This window comes from Anthonomus grandis, chromosome 1 (genome assembly GCF_022605725.1).
Source record: "Anthonomus grandis grandis chromosome 1, icAntGran1.3, whole genome shotgun sequence".
Lineage (NCBI taxonomy): Eukaryota > Metazoa > Arthropoda > Insecta > Coleoptera > Curculionidae > Anthonomus > Anthonomus grandis.
Genome location: NC_065546.1, coordinates 45,612,084 through 45,631,655, shown reverse-complemented (window position 1 = coordinate 45,631,655; position 19,572 = coordinate 45,612,084). Strand labels below are relative to the sequence as shown.

General features: G+C 32.5%; 3 protein-coding genes across 5 annotated transcripts in view; 1 reads left to right on the top strand and 2 right to left on the bottom strand.

The window, feature by feature from the left end:
- The window catches only part of LOC126740238 (uncharacterized), a 77,735-nt gene extending 73,096 nt beyond the window's left edge, over positions 1–4,639 (bottom strand). For both annotated transcript variants that reach the window (XM_050446211.1, XM_050446288.1), the window contains exons 1-5: positions 4,235–4,639; positions 3,984–4,179; positions 1,107–1,561; positions 641–1,051; positions 338–574 (exon numbers count right to left, since the gene is read on the bottom strand). In XM_050446211.1, the coding sequence (XP_050302168.1) occupies positions 338–574; positions 641–1,051; positions 1,107–1,561; positions 3,984–4,132 (1,252 nt within the window). In that variant the 5' untranslated portion in view covers positions 4,133–4,179; positions 4,235–4,639. The remainder of the gene's footprint in view (positions 1–337; positions 575–640; positions 1,052–1,106; positions 1,562–3,983; positions 4,180–4,234) is intronic.
- Positions 4,640–5,605: 966 nt separating this feature from the next.
- Positions 5,606–6,334, top strand: LOC126737103 (splicing factor 3B subunit 6). Its single transcript, XM_050441821.1, has 2 exons — positions 5,606–5,796; positions 5,858–6,334. Exons 1-2 carry the CDS (start codon positions 5,767–5,769, stop codon positions 6,191–6,193), a joined length of 366 nt encoding a protein of 121 aa, XP_050297778.1. The 5' UTR covers positions 5,606–5,766; the 3' UTR covers positions 6,194–6,334.
- A 156-nt stretch (positions 6,335–6,490) lies between these two features.
- LOC126737910 (probable ATP-dependent RNA helicase DDX28) lies at positions 6,491–19,314 on the bottom strand. 2 transcript variants are annotated; one of them, XM_050443009.1, is made up of 6 exons: positions 19,192–19,314; positions 15,426–15,757; positions 15,164–15,334; positions 11,257–11,510; positions 10,984–11,197; positions 6,491–6,682 (listed from the first exon to the last, which is right to left on the bottom strand). In XM_050443009.1, exons 1-6 carry the CDS (start codon positions 19,250–19,252, stop codon positions 6,563–6,565), a joined length of 1,152 nt encoding a protein of 383 aa, XP_050298966.1. In that variant the 5' UTR covers positions 19,253–19,314; the 3' UTR covers positions 6,491–6,562. The 2 variants fall into 2 exon arrangements, with proteins under 2 accessions (XP_050298966.1, XP_050298960.1); XM_050443003.1 differs by lacking the exon at positions 19,192–19,314 and adding an exon at positions 18,385–19,171.
- Between the last annotated feature and the right edge of the window lie 258 nt (positions 19,315–19,572).

Below are 19,572 nucleotides of genomic sequence, written 5' to 3'. Positions count from 1 at the left end.
ATTTTGACTGAAACCTTCACTTTTGTTATATGTTCTATTATTTTAAGAAAATTGCAAATATTTTTCCTTATTTTTGTAATTAATTTTGTTTGGAAAACTTCTCTTTACTCCTCAGTGACATTTTTTTCAAATTAAATTCTATTTTTTGAAATTACTGAGTGATTCCTTGTAAGTTTGGTTGTGTGTATGTCACAGCTTTGTTACTTACTTTTGACTTTCAATGTATGTGTTTCTCTTTTAATTTTATATATTTACCTCTAGTTTTAAATGATCTGAATTTATATGTTGTCGTTAGTGTTTAGGACTAGAAAATCCAAAAATAAGAAAAAAATCTTACCAGGTTTTGGAGGAAAATTATTTCCCTGTAAGAGTGACATGACTCTTTGTTGCATCCTCTCTTGTTGGGCTTGTCTTTGGTACTCCCTCAATATCCGTTGTTGTTCTTGCACCCTCTTCAACCTTTCAGCTTCTTGTCTTTGGGCCGCCAAAGTGACCTCGTCTAACTTCGTTTCATCCATTACTTCTCTGATATTGCGACGTAAATTTCCTTTGCTCAATACAGTTACTTCCTCGCCTATATTTTAATCGAAAAAATTGGAAATATAACTCTTTAAGCTAGCTTAGCTTTAGCTTAAATTACCTGATTTTTTCCTTATTACAACTTCATTTTCCGACGCAGGATCGCTATTATTCTTGGGTTTATCGCCCTTTTTTACAGAAGCAAAAGTGATCTCTCCCATTTCTTTTAATTTCTCCTTAATGTCCACGTCATAATCCTCGTCAGGGCTCTCGCTTTTTACGGTGATTTCAGAGGAAGGCGTCGCGGGAGGAACTTCGGCTTGCTCCACTAATTTTTCGAAAAACGACGTCTCATCCTCGTCACTATTTTCATCATTGTCGTCGTTTGGCTCTTCATCGTTGCTTGGGGCATTCGGTCCTGCTGTTGGTGCTTGGGTGGAAAAGCTATTTAGTGTACTCACATTGGCAGTTGAAGAGGGTATTTTTTCAGTACTTGGGGGGTTTGTTGCTGGGGCTGGAGCTGATGCTTTAGCTATAAATAGATATTAGAACCAAAAGATTTAGAAAATCAGTAAGAATTTACTAACCTTTAGGTTTCTCCTGAGGTAGATTTTGGGTTTTAAACATATCTTCTATACTCATATTCAGTCCTAAGTCTGATCCCAGATCTTGAAGCTCTCCCTCAGATTCCAGCTCAGAATCATAATAAGACATTTCATCATCACTGATACTCGGCTCATTTTCCTCTGCAACACTGGAGTTTTGAAGTGAACGAACGGGATTTTGCGCTGGGATTTGTTGCGCTGGTTTAATTGCAGGCTTTTGTGGTGAAGTTTCAGGGATATCCACCTTGAACTTCTTAAATGTAATCTCTGGACCTAGGCCCAGTGGAACTGATGGAAGGCTTCTTTTAAGATCTTGTAATGGATTCTGAATAGGTGGTTTTGGTGTAGGAGTAGGTTGGGAGGGGCCACCTGGATGATTGAAAATGTTTTCATCATCTGGGTCATCATAATCTTCTCCACTTTCTTCTTCTGATGAACTAAGAGATAAGGAAAATATTACAATGTGTTATATTTACATTCCTAGCTATCTTTGAAAGTTATTTATATGTTTGAAATCAAAAACACAGTTGAAGTACAAGCTTTTATATACATATTTAAAATTTTTAAATTATTTACTACTCCTTAAATAAATTACTTGATTAAAGATTCCTTATTTTATGAAGGATAATTTTTTTAAATAGTTTGCCCTTAAATTGTGATTAGGCATATTTTATTGATGAACATTTGAAAAAATATGGAATACTATTTGCTGAAGTTCAGAAGAACTGCAATGTATATTTTCCCAGGGTGGATGTTGCCGAAGAAATCACTTTACTAGAGAAAAATGTATCAGCAACACCATATTGTAATTCTTCAATATTTTTGTTAGCAGGAAATATTAAAATATATAAAAGGTTTGAAAAATAATTGCGCCCCAGGTTTAGACACAATCACACCTGGGTGCTAAAGGCATTGAATGATCCCTATATAATATCTAAAAAATATAATTATTTATTGTATAATGAATAACATTTTTAAAACAGGCAATATTCTAAAAGTCAGTAGGGTGGGGTGGGGTAAGGGACTGTCAACTAAGACAACTAAATACAGTACAAAAATGGATAATTAAAGTTATTTTTGAGAAAGATCGGTTATTTTCAACTCAGTTACTTCATGAGGGAACAAAAATAATGGACATATGACAGTTATATTCATTTACTCTTTTAATGAATGTAAAAAAGAATAAAATTCCTCTAGCACATCCCTACACCACCAGAAAAAAGAAAAATGAACATGACAAAATTCCAAAAAGCAAAAAAGCTATCGGTCAACACATTTTAAATATATTGTACCAAAGCTCTTGAATATACTACCTAAATCTCTTTCTTTAAGATAATATGAAACATAAGTGTTTTAAAAATGATCTTAAAAATTGGATACAAAAAACAAAAAGATCAATTTTCCATAAATTGGTGAAATATTTCTTAAAATGTATTTTATGGATTATCTCCAATGGAGTTATTAAAGTTATAAAGTTTTAAATAAAATTTTAGGCTTATTTATTGTATTAGTGTTACTAGTAAAGAGTGAAAAAGATTTCAAAAGATAAAGGACTTGACCAAAAACTTTCAAATGTGACTACAATATTGAAAAGTGTCCTAATCCCTAATGTGACTGTTTTACCAAATGTTTTTTACTTTTACTACCAAAATGTGACTTGTTCAAGAATTTCACAAACAAGTGGCAAATTAGTGCAGCTTATGTGAGTACCCATTTTATTGCCCTTTTATTTGGATGTAATTTCTAGATATTTTCATATTGGCAAATAAACATATACTTATTTATTATTCTCTAAATAAGAGGGAAGGTGTTTTCTGGTATAGATATAGAGGGAACAAAAAAGTTTAAATCCATTAAAAAATGAGGTGGATGAATTTTATAGTTGCATAGTTTAAATTTAAAAAACTAGCTGCTTACAATAGTGTAATGCCTCAGAGATAAAAAATTAAATCTTTGTGAAAGCAACTTATGATCATACTCCCTTGGAGGGTATATTCTATCAATTTTGAACCACAGATATTTCAAAAACCTGCTCTGCACATATATTGGGGATTATAGTTAAGGAAGCACACTATTGCTGCATAAATTAATTTACACTTAATTAGGATGTATTATTTAAGCTGATAATCCAATCTTTCAAATTCTTCTCTTGATCTAAACATGAAACCTAGAGTTTTCAAGGAAGATTTAACAACTTCATTAATATATTTCTTAAAAGTGAGTTTGGTACGAATCCTGTATAGAGTTAACATGTTCCAAGGAAATATAGGTATCTAGCCTATAATTATTATTTCATTGCAAATACTTAAGATGTACATACAATTCCACTTTTTAATTTAAACTAAAACTTGTAGATGATCGACCTTTGTTTGTGACATTTGTGTTTATTGAGGTTGGTTGGTTTACAAATTGAAACCAGCTTATGATCTGTTAAAAAAATTTTATGGACCAACTGCTTATCTCTATCAGTCTCTTATTAATTCTTTCTAGATCTTAAAAGCCCCTATAATTATCATATAGTTTCTCTTTATTTGCAAACAAAAATATATATTTATCCAGCAGTTTCGGAATTGCTGATTTATATAGCAATAATAACATGATAAAATAGTTGTAGTCTACTATACAATTTTTTACATTATTAAAAGCTTTAGTGTTGGTATCGTTTATTATACAGGATATACAATGAAATACCTTACAGGTTTTTCTCTTCATGATCCTTTTTGATTACTGTTTGCCATAAATGCCACAATACTAAATCGGTCTACTATTTTAAATTACTAAGTGAAACTATTATAGTTATTATGTTATTATGTATATTATTATATTATTATAGTTATATTGTTATTAATATAAACTTACTTATAATGTTCAGAGTCTTCATTTTCTTCCTTTGCTTTCAAATCTTTTAAAGTGTTCTGACTGGTAGAAGGTGGATTTTTTACTGGCTCTTTTGGCTTTTCCAGTCTTTGGATGGTAACATCTCCCAACCTTTGCAACACTGGTTCCATTACACTGTTTTCTTTATCTTCTCAAGATACTTTAGCTTGTCTGCAATCTAAAAGGGACAACAGTTATTCCTAATATTATTCTTTTGTTATTTGTTTACATACAAGAGGACCACAAAATCCGCCATTATCCTTCACATAGGCACATAATACCGGCGAAAATTAAACGATAAAATCCTCTAGCACTGTAATAAGTTGATAAATTAAACACCCTTGACTGTTTACAAGGCTTTTAGATCCATTTAACAACTAAAAGTAGTTTTTTGTCTTTAAAAAACTATGAATCCTCTGGATGAACCAAGGGAAGGGTCTTAATTTGAACCCTTTTTTCTTAACACGGTAAGGAGTTATAGAACAAAATATAGTGTAATAAGATACAACTGTACACCATTAATGTATAAAAAGCAGTCATTTAAAAATATAATTTATAATAATCGAATTATTTGCATTTTTAATATAATAGATAGGAATTTGTATTGTAAAACTAAAGATGACAGATTCATCAAGCAACCGAAGACCCAACCGAGCTGCACTGTCACCTTTCAATTGTCATATAATATGTCATCTGTCACTAACGTCAACGAGAACTTAAAGCCGTATTTTAGCGAGTAAGCGCCTATAAGCGTCTTTAAGACATGTCATTCGAGCGAACAAGTTGTGACGTCACCGCATAAGGCGCTTCAAGCGTTTTCTTAGCGGTCTCGGGAGACCGCTAAGAAAGCTAATGTCAAAGTCAAAGGGAAGCTATACAAACAATAATCAACATTAAATATTGATATCAAGTTTTTGATATTTTTTTAGAGTTGAGAAGCATCATATTTCTTAGTATTAGTTTTAATTTATTTAATATCAATGTATATGAGACAATTAAGACATCCAAACCAAATAAAAATGCAGAACAGAATAAATTATCAAGAGAGCGAATAGATTTGCAAAAAATACAGTGAAGAACGTAAAGGTGAGACTGCACGGATATTTTTTTGATAATTGATTTTTGATTAGTTTGTGTTACCAAGCCAGTAACTTTTTTGTTTATTGTATTTCCTCTTGGGCAAATGTCTTCCCTTTATACATTTTTTCAGGGCAAAATTAACTAGTTTTAAGGAGGGATGATAACCATCTTATTCTACCAAAGTATTACTACACTCACATAAATCAATAATTCTAACATTACCCTTCACTAAATCAAGTTTTCCAGCCAGTCACAGCATTACTCTCTTTAAAATTAAAAATATTTAGGATACTTACATACTTAACCAGAAGTAAAGGGATTCCTGATGAACATTAAAGAAGTTTCTATAAATAATTGCGCACTAGTATATTCGCAGTAATCAAAACGGACTTAAATATATTCGGGCGATTTTTTTGCGAACGAGCGCGAACTGATGTGTTCCTCAATATATGGGCCTTAACGACTTCCGTCATCAAAATACCGTCACTTGTCAATGTCAAAGTATGCTTACATCACTTGTCAATTTCAAGGTTAGGACATATTTGTTTTGTTTTCAATGCTTGGAAAGTTGAATACCTATAGTATCGAACTACTATTGTAATAACCAAATTATCTATCTAAAAGAAATTGGAGGACAAAAATTTAGAGCTTTCGCCTTTTTGAAAAAAATAAACATTTTAACAATATGGCGTTGGCTATGCAAAGGAAGTCCAATGTAAGTAAAATTTGGTTGTGTAAATAAGCCTAGCAATAGCAGACTCATATTTTTTTTGTAGGTTCGATTGCCCCCCGAAATAAACCGAATTCTCTACATTCGTAATCTGCCCTATAAAATTACCGGCGAAGAAATGTACGATATATTCGGAAAGTATGGGGCTATAAGGCAAATACGAGTGGGGAACACCCCTGAGACTCGTGGAACAGCTTTTGTGGTATATGAAGACATTTTTGATGCAAAGAATGCCTGTGACCATTTGTCAGGCTTTAATGTGTGTAATAGGTACCTTGTGGTTCTTTACTACCAAGCAAATAAAGCATTCAGAAAGACAGACCTGGACAAAAAGCAAGAGGAGATTGATAAAATGAAGTCCAAATATGGCATTAACACATAGGGTAATTTTAATGAGTGTGAGGATTTTAATTAGTTTATATATTTCGAACTTAAATTTAAAAGAGGATTTTGTCGTCATTATTTATATAATGAAATTTTAATGTTGAAAATTTCATCTAATAAAATATAAGTTTGAAAAATACACAGAAAGTTATTATTTTTCCTCAAAAAGGCACTTTTTCTCCTTAAATTAATCCAAGCTTCCAAATTTGTTGGCTGTTGAAGCTTTAATTATAATGATTTTTTGTTAGAAAATAACAAATTTAAGATGCAATTGTGAAAAATCAGTAAAACAACCTTTTAATTAAAAACATTTTTATTAATCCTGTTATTTACAAATTATTATAACCATCCATTGTAAAACCTAAACCTAGCCAATAGGTAAAACTGAGGGTGCTTCTTTTTTAATTTTTTGCAAGATTTTCTTTTGCACTATATTGGTGATATTTCCATCAACATTTGTGAGAGGTTGGTTTTTCCTAATAGAAAGCTAAAAAGAAGTGTTAGTTAGATTGACATAATAGATAGTTTACATTAATACAACCAAAACTAGCTAGAATACTACAATTGAAAAAGAAATGAAGTTCTTAAGGAAACTAGTTTACAGTTCAAATTGTGGGATCTCCCTTAAGGCTATAAAAACATGAGGGGAGAGGAGTATCGGGAGCACCACCAAGGTAGTAAAACCATATTTCCTCAAGGGCGCAATCAGACATTCAGCCCTTAAAGGTATAGGAATCACCTTCAGGGATTGCAACCCACCCTCGAGCTGTCACAGTCCAATGCTAATAATAACCAAGATATTCCCAATCAATCCTGGATCTTTTTCTGTGGGTTGTGCATGAGTGCCCCTTTTTTAGGATGTTTTAGTCCATTTAGTTTTTACAGGTATGTATTTGAGTAATTAGCCCCATCTAACATTCAGGTGAAGTAATTTAAAATTGATTTTCTCTCAAATATACTACAGCAAGTTCTAAATTCTTAAATATGGCCAGTGGAGGGATTTTTAATAAGATTTTAAGCCAGAGGATCAATTTCCACAAGAAAAAGGAACTTCAATGATCTTAATAGAACTTTATTGCACCTTAATATAATATTTAATCATTATTTTTAAAAATACCAGAGCAGGCTTTCCCTCGAATCCAATTTAGATATTCTGTCTTAATGAACACTGGCTTAACCATTAATGAAAAATATCTCATTGCTGATGACTTTAATGTTAAGTTAAATGTTAAGTCAAACCCAGAGGGTTGATGACCTCTTCTCTAGTTTCATCATGCAGTATATGGTGCAACAATATGGATTAATTGACTGGACAATATCCTCACAAAATCCTAAAAATTGTGACCAGGATTATAATGTAAAGTTTGTGATGTCTCTTTGTCAGATCATTTGGGAATTACTTTTCAATTCAGGTTGGGCGGCCACAGAGTGGGTAATGCTACTATCTGCTATGAATCCCTCACAGATTTGGGTTTATTTCATTTTTTTTTAATGTTGCTTTATTTGCTTTGTTGACTCCATTATCAACTATTTTCCATTAAAATCTAAATCAGTTAGTACTGGCAAACCCTGCGCGGCATCAAAATGGTTTTTCGATTTAGCGATTCTCTCAGAGATACAAGCTTTGGTTTTTGAGACAGGTTGGTTAACACCCTTGTTCCAAAGTTAGATACTTGCCCAACCTTAGTTACTTCTGAAACGGTTCGCACTTACCGAAGTAGATATCGTAGGGAAATCCAAGCTAAAAGGATTAATTCAAATGATAATTTTATTAATCAGGTAACTAATCAGTCCCAAGCTATGTGCAAAATGATAAAATCACTGAACTCTAATGTTAAAGAAACCGATCCTAGCGAAATGAATGCTTCATTTAATTAATGTTTCTACTAAACTGAAATGAGTTTTTCTGCCTGGCTCCAACAATCCTTTGGAAAATTTGACAGGCATTGTGGCCCCGGCTTTTCTTCTATTGAGGTGATCCAGGATCAAGTTCATGAAGTGATTGATGGTTCGAAAAATAGTAAAATTACTGATCCTTTTGAACTAAACACAACCACTAAACAAGTTAATTAATTTGACAACTCAACTGGCTTTTCCTAATTCCCTTAAAACTGCCAAGGTAAGTCCCATTCATAAAAAGGCTCCTGTGTAAGTGCATTGTTATCGCCTTATTTTTCTAATTCCTATATTTTAAAAGACCTTTGAAACTTTGATTAAGGAACAGATTGAAGTGTATTTTGAACTCGATTCATTATTCTGGGAAAAGCAGTACAGGTTTAGGAAGTATTTATTCCATTCCTTGGCAGTTATATATACAGTTGTGGTCACATAAATAGCACACTTAGCCTTTTCATATATTACTTACAAAAAACAAATTCCTGACTGATAAGAAAATATTTAAGCAGTTAATCTCCTCCTAATATGCAAGACTTTATGTTTATTTTAAAAATATATGCACATACAGAATTTCATTCCAATATTAACGTTTTAAGGCTGGACATATAAATAGCACACCTTTCATTCTTATTAAATATATCGAGTGTTAATTAGTAAGTATTATTTTAACTTTTAAATTTTTGAATATTGTCAAGAGTAGTTTTGTTTTTAGTGGGTAGAAAGAAACATTGTGGACCAGAAAGGAGAGCTCTTATTATAGAAAAGAAAAATCAAGGCTTTTCTATTTCTGCTATAGCAAAAGATTTAAATTGCTCTAGGAAAATGGTTTATAATGCTCTGGCTCTCTATGAGACCACTCAAAGCACAATGAACAAGAAAAGATTAACAAGGCCTCGAAAAACCACGTATAACATGGATAAAATTATTATTAGAATAAGCAAGGGTAATCCATTTTTAAGTTCCGCCCAAATAAAACGTGAAATAGCAGACCAATATGGCGTCAATATTTCTGCAAGAACAATAAGAAGAAGATTATGTGAAAAAGATCTCAAAGGTTGTGTAGCTAGGAAAAAACCACTTGTTTCAAAAAGAAATATTAAAAAAATATTGGCATTTGCTAAACAACATATAAATAAGGACATTAATTTTTGGAAAACCATATTATGGAGCGATGAAACCAAGATTAATAGATTTGAAAATGATGGAAAATGCTATGTTAGACGTCCTCCCAATCGTGCCTTAAACCCTAGGTACACAATTAAAACTGTTAAGCATAGAGGAGGATCAATTATGATATGGGGAGCAATGTCGTGGCATGGTGTTGGACCTATTCATCGTATAGAGGGAATAATGGACCAATACAAGTATAGGGAGATTTTGCAGAATGTTATGGAACCATACATGGAGCATTTTATGCCAATTACATGTAAGTTCATGCACGATAATGATCCAAAACATTCTGCAAAATCAATAAAACGATGGTTTACTAGAAATGTGGTAGATGTTTTGGAATGGCCGCCATAAAGCCCAGACCTGAACCCTCTGGAAAATTTGTGGGATCACGTTAAAACCAAAATTAAGGTATTAAATCCCTCAAATCTGGATGAACTATGGCAAAACTTCCAAGAGGCTTGGAACAGTATTCCGGCAAGCGTGTGTGCAAAATTGGTGGAGTCAATACCCAAGCGATTAAGTGAAGTTATAAAAAATAAAGGATACCCAACAAAATATTAAATTGGTTTTGGTGAAAGTAAATATTTTTTAAGTGTGCTATTTAAATGGCCAGCATTTCTTTAGTTTTTTTGTTATGTTTCTTATATATTTAAAATACTCTTTTAATTTTAATTAAATACAACTCTTTGTAGAACATCTAAGCTAAATATATTATAAAAAAAATAGAAAATGGTATTTAATATTTTTTATCGCAATTTAGAAAAGTGTGCTATTTATATGACCATAACTGTATGTGCGAAGAAATTACTACAATTATGACTAAAGTAGTCTTCATACACTTTGGTCCTATCTGCCTTTGACAGAAGTCAGTTTGTGTTGTTTGAGGGGTGTGACTCGCAGAGTTTAGCATTGAAATATGGAATTGCAAAAGACTGCGTTCTAGGGCCTATTTTATTTTTGGTATACTTCAATGATCGACCTATTTGTCATATTAGTTTTGTGTTTTATCTCTATGCGGATGACACAAATGGATGGATGGATGAAAACTTCTTTAATTTCTGATGCAGGTAAAATCTAGATTTCTCCCATCTCTTAAGAGTTACGTGCTAAATTAAAAAGCCGCGCTGTTTGAAGCAGATTATGTTTAAATGAAACCAAAACCCAGCACATTTTATCTCGGTTCTTTCGAGCATCTCTAGAAAGTAACCACAAATTTCCTTGCCATCACTTTCCCTGAAGAATGTTTGACCTGGTTGAGCCTTGTTGCAGAATTATCATCCAGAATGTTAGATGCATATTCCTTATAAATGATTTGATGGGCTCTGTCTCAATGGGCACACTCAGGGTTGCTTATTTCAGCTATTTATTGATTTATTAGTTGAGGATACTCAGTGCACATGTGTCAGATATTTGCATTACAAAAAGGTGTGTGAAGGTGATTGTGGTGATTTGCTACAATGTTGTAAGTCCCACTTCAACAAATTAAAAACTCTCACTCTACCCTATGTATTTATTTTAATGTGCCTATAAAATGTGGCTAAGTAAGTGAAATATGCTGATACCCACCAGCACTCAAAAAATAACAACTCTTTAATTCCATTGAATTTTAAATTATTTTATTATATAATTACTGGATAAAGTTTGTTATTGAAACTTTTATTGTAATACTTTTTTCTCTTTATTTTCATAATTATTTTTATCAATACCCTTTAGTCTTACCTCAATTTGTTGTACAAGTTTAACTTCCTGTTCACTAGTTATGAAATTGGTAACTTTACAACTATCTGGACTTCCCAGTCTACCCACTCTCCCTATCCTATGAATATAGTCAGCTGCATAAAAAGGAAAGTCATAATTTAAAACATGATTGATTTGAATTGTATTTAGCCCTCTGGAACCAATATCTGTTGCTGATAAAATTTTAGTCTCTCCCCTAAAATATTAAAAATTTAAATTTATTGCTAATAATGGCAAAGCAAATTGAGTGATTACCGGACAAACTGATTCCATTGCTCTATTCTAATGGCATAGTTCATATCTCCACTAATATTTGAGCATGGCACCCCGTTTTGTCTTAAAAACATCGCCAACCATTTACACGTTTGGTTCCGATTAGTGAAAACCAACAAGGGTTGCTTGCTGGGTTTTACAATTTGCAATAAATTTGCCGGTTTCAATGTTTTAGAAATGCGCATAAACTTCTGCGTTATATTTAGTAGTGGCTTATGTAATCTAGGTGAAAGCACCTAAAATAAAAGCCAATACTTACGACAAAGATTAGAATACTATCTTAAAGCAATCAATAAATTTTGTGTGGTACTTGTACATTTGTATTGAAATTCCCTATTTCTCATATTATATGCAAAACTTAAATTGAGAAATATTATTATACTCAATATAAATTTGATTAAGCATTAAACCACATATACAATTAAATTAAAGGAAAAATTAAGTAAAATACAAATATATAAATTAATACAACTTACATAATAAATAACTGGTATAGCAATATGATTTAATATGAAATAATTCGAGAAATCCGAGTTACACAGAAATCATATAGCAGACTATTTCTTAACAGAATAAGAACTTGTGTTCAACCTACTCAATTAGTTGAATAAATTTACACTGAGGGCACCATATTTTCAAATGATATATTACGGATAACAAAATCAATAAAATTTGCAACATTCTACTCAGTGAACCTACCTGACACAAGGCCATTGCCTACTACTTATCATAAAGCCAAGATGGGATATAAATACCAACGGGGTTGCCTTGGACCTTGTATTTAGTAGCTCAGATTTAATTAGTGTCGAACGTGTAATAGACAAGATTTTTGATAGTAGCTTGCACCATACAGCAATTATTAGTTTTGATCTTTGTTGTGCAGAAAATTCTGATGATATGATATATGAGGAATATTTTTATGATTTTGGTAAGGGAGATTACATAGCAATTAACGTCTTGCTGGGATAGACTGGAACCAATTGTTTTTGGGAGAGACATCTATTAATGTCATAGTTTCAATTTTCTATAATGTGATCTACTCCTCAATGGAAAGGTTTATTCCTCTAAAGAGGTACAAAAGTTCTGCTTTTCCTGTTGGTTTTCTTTAGAGCTTCGCAGTTTGATAATAAGAAAGAAACAAATTCACAAAAAGTTTAAATTGCATTTGTATTTTTGAGACATCAATGTCAGTACTTAAGAGAGTTGTGCTATCAGCAATATATTAATAAAGTGGAAATGAATCTCGCTAGCAATCCGAGGTACTTCTGGTCATATATTCGAAATAAAAGAACTGGTTTTAGCCTTCCCTCCAGAATGACATACAATAACAGGATTAGTATGCGTATCTCGGATACTGCGGATATATTTGCAGAATACTTTTCATCCGTCTATTCGGATGAGTAAGTCAATGACATACCATCTTTTGATTTTGATAAATCAATTTGTCTGAGGGTACTCTTGCAGAAGCTTAGGGCTTTAGGTATTGTGGGGCCTCTTCTTCAGTGGATCTCGGGATTTATCAGAGGTAGAACCCAGATTGTTAATCTTGGAGGTTCCTCTGAAATTTTGGTGCCATCTGGGGTGCCACAGGGCTCTCACTCAGGCCCTGTTTTGTTTTGCCTTTTTTTGATTGATTTAGTTTGGTAACTTGAAAATTGTCGTGTGCTGATGATGTGAAGCTATTTAGGCCTATCACATCCCTTTCCGATGCTGTGCTCCTGCAAAAAGACCTTAATTTGTTCTTTGATTGGTGCCTCTTGAATAGAATATCCCTGAATATCAATAAGTGCCACACGATTACTTTTTCTAAGCAAAGAAACCCTATTGCTTTTCTTTATAAAATAAATAATGTAGCAATTGGTGTCAAAACAGAGGTTTCTAACTTAGGAATATTTATTGACTCCAGGTTGTCTTTTAAAAGTCACATCAAATGCTAGGTTTTCCAACGGTCTACAACTGATTTGTCTTTGTTTACTTTTAGATTACTTTATTGCTCTCTTGTTAGGCCCATCTTGGAGTATGACTCAATTGTGTGGTCCCCATTATATAACTGCTACATTGAGCAGATTGAAAAAAACTGAAAATAAATTTTTAAGGGTGGCCGCTTTTAGATCTGGTTACAGGAGACAGGAGTATTACTATCAGTGGGTCAGGGATAACCTGAACTTACCCACATTAGAGTCACGAAGAACATTACTTGACTTATGTTTTATGCATAAGGTTTTAAACGCTACTATAGATTGTCCCGAGTTATTGTCTCTTTTTAAACTTAGAGTGCCTTCCAGATTGAATAGACAATCAGAAATATTTTCAGTTCCATTCCACCATACCAATTATGATATTAATGAGCCAATTACACGAATGGCTCGAAGTGCTAATGGTCTGTCAGGACAGATAAGCTTTTTTGACTCTAGGATTACATCTTTTAAGGGGCAGTTAAAGAATATTATTTCATAGGGGCTTTAATTAATTAACTCATCTACACCTTTCACTGATTTATAGATAGTTTTGTATTTGAATATATATGTTTGTATAGGTATGCTATGTAACACTTTTGTAAATGGATTCCGTAAATAAATAAATAAATAAAAAAAAATAAGATAATTATGTAACAATTTCTTTTGGCACTTGACCTGAGAACCATAAGGCCTTTATAGGCCTATAATTTGTAACTGAACTGTTATAGATTAGTTCAAAATCTGTGTGATGAAGCTATATTTCCAGAGTTGGCAAAAATTACCTGTTTTCAATGAGAGAAGTTAAATAAAATAAATAGAAGCAAACTATCAGGAATAATACCTTTGTCAGTAGTATCCAATGTAATCAGACCATAATTTATTGCTGATATTAAAATGGTAAAGGGAGTAATATTTATATTATTTAATCATATACCATGTTTACACACAACCGTTAATGCGCATTAGCGAAGTGTGAATTAAGATGCGACGCATGCGTAGCCAGTCATAAACCGTTTTATCGTTCCTAATTCGCATTATTTTAAAACGTTTTAAATATGTGGAGGATCTCGCTTTAATGCGCATCAACGTTCCATGTATAGGGGCGAAGATCCAAATTCGCATTAATTTTTGTTGCTGCCAACTAACAAAAACCAAAACGGCTTCTTTCTCTTTTTGTTTTAGATTTTAGTTAGATTTTATTGTGGTTGTGCTTTACAGTGTCGCAAAATTTAAAGAACTATAAAATAAAAACAAAAAACATAACCTGATAAGGTAGTCAATATTTCAACTAATAAACTTACTAATCAGCTCAACCAATTTCTTTTAAGCTGGCAATAGTAAACTGTATAATCTTAAAGTGAAATCCCTTCCTTAATCTTCTCATGTAAACATTAGCCAAACTGAATTATCTCTAAACTGGTTTAGCTGCTAAAGCAGTTTAATTTCCCTTATAAACTTGGTAATAGAATCATTATGGTGTGACATTAAGGAGCTATACATTTCTAAGAAATAATCTGCGAAACGATTGACCATATCATTACCAGTTGAACTAACATTCTCATAAAAAACGTCACTAGGGACTGCATTATTCCTTTTTCTTGAGCATATAAGCTTCCAAAAATCTTTGAGATTATGGTCAAGTGAAAAAACATACTTATCATACCATTTTCTATCAACATTTTTCTGCTATTTTTTTAAGCTTTTGTAACTATAAAATATCTTACATTTTCAGCATACCCTGCTCCAGTTTGCCTTAAAAAAAAGGACGAATGTTTTAAACTTATTAGGTGCAGCTTATATAGGATTTATGATTGCGGAAGAAAATCTCCACTTTTTTATGCACTTATAGTAAATAAATTGATATTAAAAACAATACATACTGTAAATAGATATAATTATTGTTTAAATATTTTATTTTACAATTAACTTACTTCTTCCATAGTCTCACTATAAGGAACTAAAATATCTGGAAGTTTTTTTGGAAGTGTTGCAGAAACCATAATTAACTGTCCTTGTGACATTCTCTTAATTAAAGATTCTATTCTCTCTATAAACGAGTCATCAATTAATGTATCAGCTTCATCTAAAACTAGTTTTTCCACCTATAACACACAAAACAATGTGAATTAGGTTTTTAAGTTAAGAAAGTTAAATTCAAAAATTTTAAACTAAAAAACTGTAAATACTGTTTACCTCCATTAGTTTATAAACCCCTACTGTAGAGAGTTTTCCCAATGCTCCAGGAGTTGCTACTAGAATATCCATTTCTTCAAAAGTGGGCTGCAGCATCATCTTTTTAACTTTACCTCCCACCACTGTTTTTACATGCAAACCAACAGGATTACAAAGAGTTGCTGCAGTATCTCCTATCTGATAAGCCAGTTCCCTATTAGGCACAACAATGACAACTCTGGGAGAATTCAATTCTCTAGGTTTATTATCTTGGAGTAGTGCTTGAATAATAGGTAGGAGATATGCTATAGTTTTTCCACAACCAGTTTCGGCCGCTAGTAAGGTATGGACTCCTATATTGTAAAATAAGGTTTTTTTATTTTTGAAAAAAACATTTATTTAAGCAGTTACAGACAGAAATATGAGATTACAATTTTAGAACAAAAGTTTACACTAATGTTTAAGGCTTAATTAAATGAAATCCTAAACAATGCATAATTGGTACCAAAGTTTGATTTTTATAACTGTTTTTAAATTAAAAATTATTGACTAAAATTAAGTTTAAGTTTCCTAATAGATTTGTCATTTTTAAGATCTTTTTTAGTTTCTTTTTTAAAATCGATAGACAGATTGTTAAATATTTGTAAAGCTTCATGCATAGGATTTCTTAAAGCTACATTGCTTCTAGTTATATTCCTTATTCCTTGTGTATGTTATTTCATTGTCACTACCACAAAAAATCTTGGAAAATATAAAAATAATATGCTATATTATCTAATTTAAAGTTGTTGTACCTACTCTACCAAATCTATATGTTTCCTATCTTGCAAAAATCCTAAATAAATATTCACAAAAATTACCAATCTGAAAATAGTTTACTCGAACTCAAAAATGCTTTATTGCCAATATACACATAGAAGTTGTAGACAAAGCCAATAGACTGTACATTAAATGAATAAAAACGAGAAACTAATTTAAAATAAAATAAAATTATATAAAACTTTGAAAAATACTTGCTAATCATTAAAAAATTCACCTAAACTATAGTACGCTTTACTAGCAAGAAATATTTTCGTCCTTGTACGTAGGCTTTTTTCAGTCTTAAGTTGTCTTATTTCTAGTAGAAGTTTATTAAACAGCTTTCTACCTCCATAGATGATAGAGCTACGGACAAGTTCAAATTGAGGAATGGGTAGCCTCAACAAATAATTTTGTCGCGTATTATGGTGGCTTCCTAAGTGGAGTTCCTGTTTATATTTTCTAAAAACTAAGCAAACTGTTTCCAAAATAAAGATACAACACAGGGTTAAAATATTATGACTTACAAAAAGCGGGCGACATGAGTCACGAGGCTTGGCCCCACATAGATATCTAATGGCCCTTTTCTGGAGTACAAACACTGAACTAAAAAGTGAATTTGAACATGAACCCCAAAAGCAAATTCCATATCGAAGGTGCGACTCGATAATCGCGAAGTATGCAGGTCTGGCGATGGAGAAATTAAGACTGGTGGCAATAACCCTTAGGGCGTAGCAGCCTGATGAGACTTTTCTACATACATTCACAATATGGTCTTCAAATTTAAGGAACTTGTCTATGGAAAGACCCAAAAAATTACTGAACGGTGGCATGGTGATGGCTTCATTATTCAAACATATATCATTTGTATTACATTTAAAATTAAGGATATTTGTTTTGGAAACATTAAATGTCAAAAAATTTGCGTCACACCAGTCTTTTATTTTTAACAAATCTGCACGTATATTGGCCTCCATTTGAGAAACATCAGAGTCATGCCAGAGGATGGTGGTATCATCGGCAAACAATGTAAATTTGCCAGTTACCTGCAGTTGTGGCAGATCGTTCACATAAATGAGAAAAAGTAAAGGACCAAGTACTGATCCTTGCGGAACACCCACATTTATATTAAGTTCCTTAGAGATACCACCATTAAATTTGACAGCCAGAGATACCACCATTAAATTTGACAGCCTGGACACGATTTGGTAAGTAGGAATGAAACCACTCAAGGGCAGTTCCTCTGAGACCATAGAGCTCCAGTTTCATCAGCAGCACTCTGTGACTCACGCACTCGTCGGTTGTACAGACGCTCTAGAAAGCTAAAGATAGCATCATTTGTGCTCACAGACTCACAAAAGCCAAACTGCTGAAGACTCCATAGGCCAAACCTATTTAAAAATTAAACCATCCTCACCTTAACGAGCCGTTCCACTATCTTGGCTAAAGTAGGCAATAACGCTATAGGTCTAAAGTTAGAAGGACAGTCGCGATCGCCACTCTTGTAAAGAGGAACAATCATTGCTCTTTTTAGGCACTCTGGGAAAACTCCAGGCATAAATGAAAAGTTAATTTTGACTCGGCCAAGACTTGCAAACCAACAAGAGGTAAAGCAGAAAATATTTTAAGAGAAAGCCCATCCCAACCTGATGAACTCTTATTCTTAATATTAACCATTAACTGTTTAAGCTCTTCTACACTTGTGGGGGCAAAAAAGAAAGATTCGGCTACTACCACATTGCTGAGATAGCACATTCCTGGGATCTATTTTTTGTGAGAGATTGGCTGCAAGGTTACTAGCAATATCACAGTAGAAGGAATTGAGGACATTGGAATCTAAGGTACTTGGAATTACCAAGACATTATTTTTGCCCCTTAGCTCATTTAAAATCTTCCAAGACTCTTTTGCTCTGTTGGAGGAATTATTTATCCTCCTTTGAAAGTAGGTCTACTTAGCCATTTTGATTGAGTTTCTGTAAATCTTGTGTTATCTGTTATAATAATTTAAAAATGTTGCATTGTTCATAGCGTATTTCCTAATGTAAAAAAGAGAGCGCATATTTTTTCCCAGATACTCGTAAACCCTTAGTATACCAAGGTTTTCTATTTCGTCTCTTAATATTGACAACAGGAAAAGCAGTGTTAAAATTGTTTAATACTATTTGATGAATGATTTACATACCTCTTTGAATAGTTTGGTTAGCATTAAATTGAAACTCTGTGGCAGCTTTAATGCCATATTCATTCATAGCTTCAATAATTTTAGTATTAACTCCAAGTTCTAAAAACGAATGGGTTGTTTCTGCACTTTCGTCGGGAATTGGCAGTACAGTGAAATAGTCATTTTTTGATTTACTGTGGTTCCAGCCCTTTGAAGCTAATGGGACCTCATCAAGTTTACCATAATGAGTTCCGAGATAATGATTTAGTTCAGTTCTTTTGCAGCTAATCAAAACCGGGTTTGATGCTGGCTTCTTTTTAAGTTTTACAGCAGTGGATAGGAAATTTGATTTTTGCTTAATTATTTGTAACGATTTAAATGCGTTTCTTGAGTAAAGGCAAGTTGACATGATTAAAGACTACTAACTATGACTTTTTAATAAAACTTACAAGTTGTAGTATAATAAAATATTGGACATTTTTACGACATAAGGCAAAAAAAAAAATGGGTATATAGCAATTTAGCAATACAAGTATGTTTTAAAATCAAGATAAAAATATTAAAAAACAACTTGGCTATTTAAGTATTTAGGTTATATTATGACGAATGGAAGATCGAACTATGAGGTTATGTTAGTCAGAAATTTGGCCTGTCTTCTGTCTAGCAAACTAATATCTAGTTTCATGTACTTTTCCTATATATAAACGTTTTTAGTAAAATGATGACCAGCTCTTTTTTTTAAAAAACCAAGATTTAAAATAGGTCGATGACGATTCATAAAAATTATGAAATGTGTCTATAGTATATTGCACGAACTTAAAAATATACCTGGACTGCTAATGCATATGGCCACGATACCCAAAAATAACCACTGCATGGTGGCCGCCATTTTTATAGTGGTTGTGTCCTTTTAATGTTGGTCACTCTGAAAATTTTTAGTGTTGCCAACAAGAAATATATTAAATAACGGTAATGAAGTTGACATTTGACGTGTGAGTATAGGGGATTGCCTAGTTTTTGACGATTTGTAAACGACGCTTGGGTATATCGTCTGGAACAGGCGATGTATCTTTCTCCTTATTTAATATGTGAATAATGTATCACCATCTTTATTTAAAGGTATTTGGTTCAGTTTTTCAAAACCGAATTATTGTGAATTGTCCGTCTGTGTTGTTTATAATAGAATAACATTATTGAGTTTTTGACAGA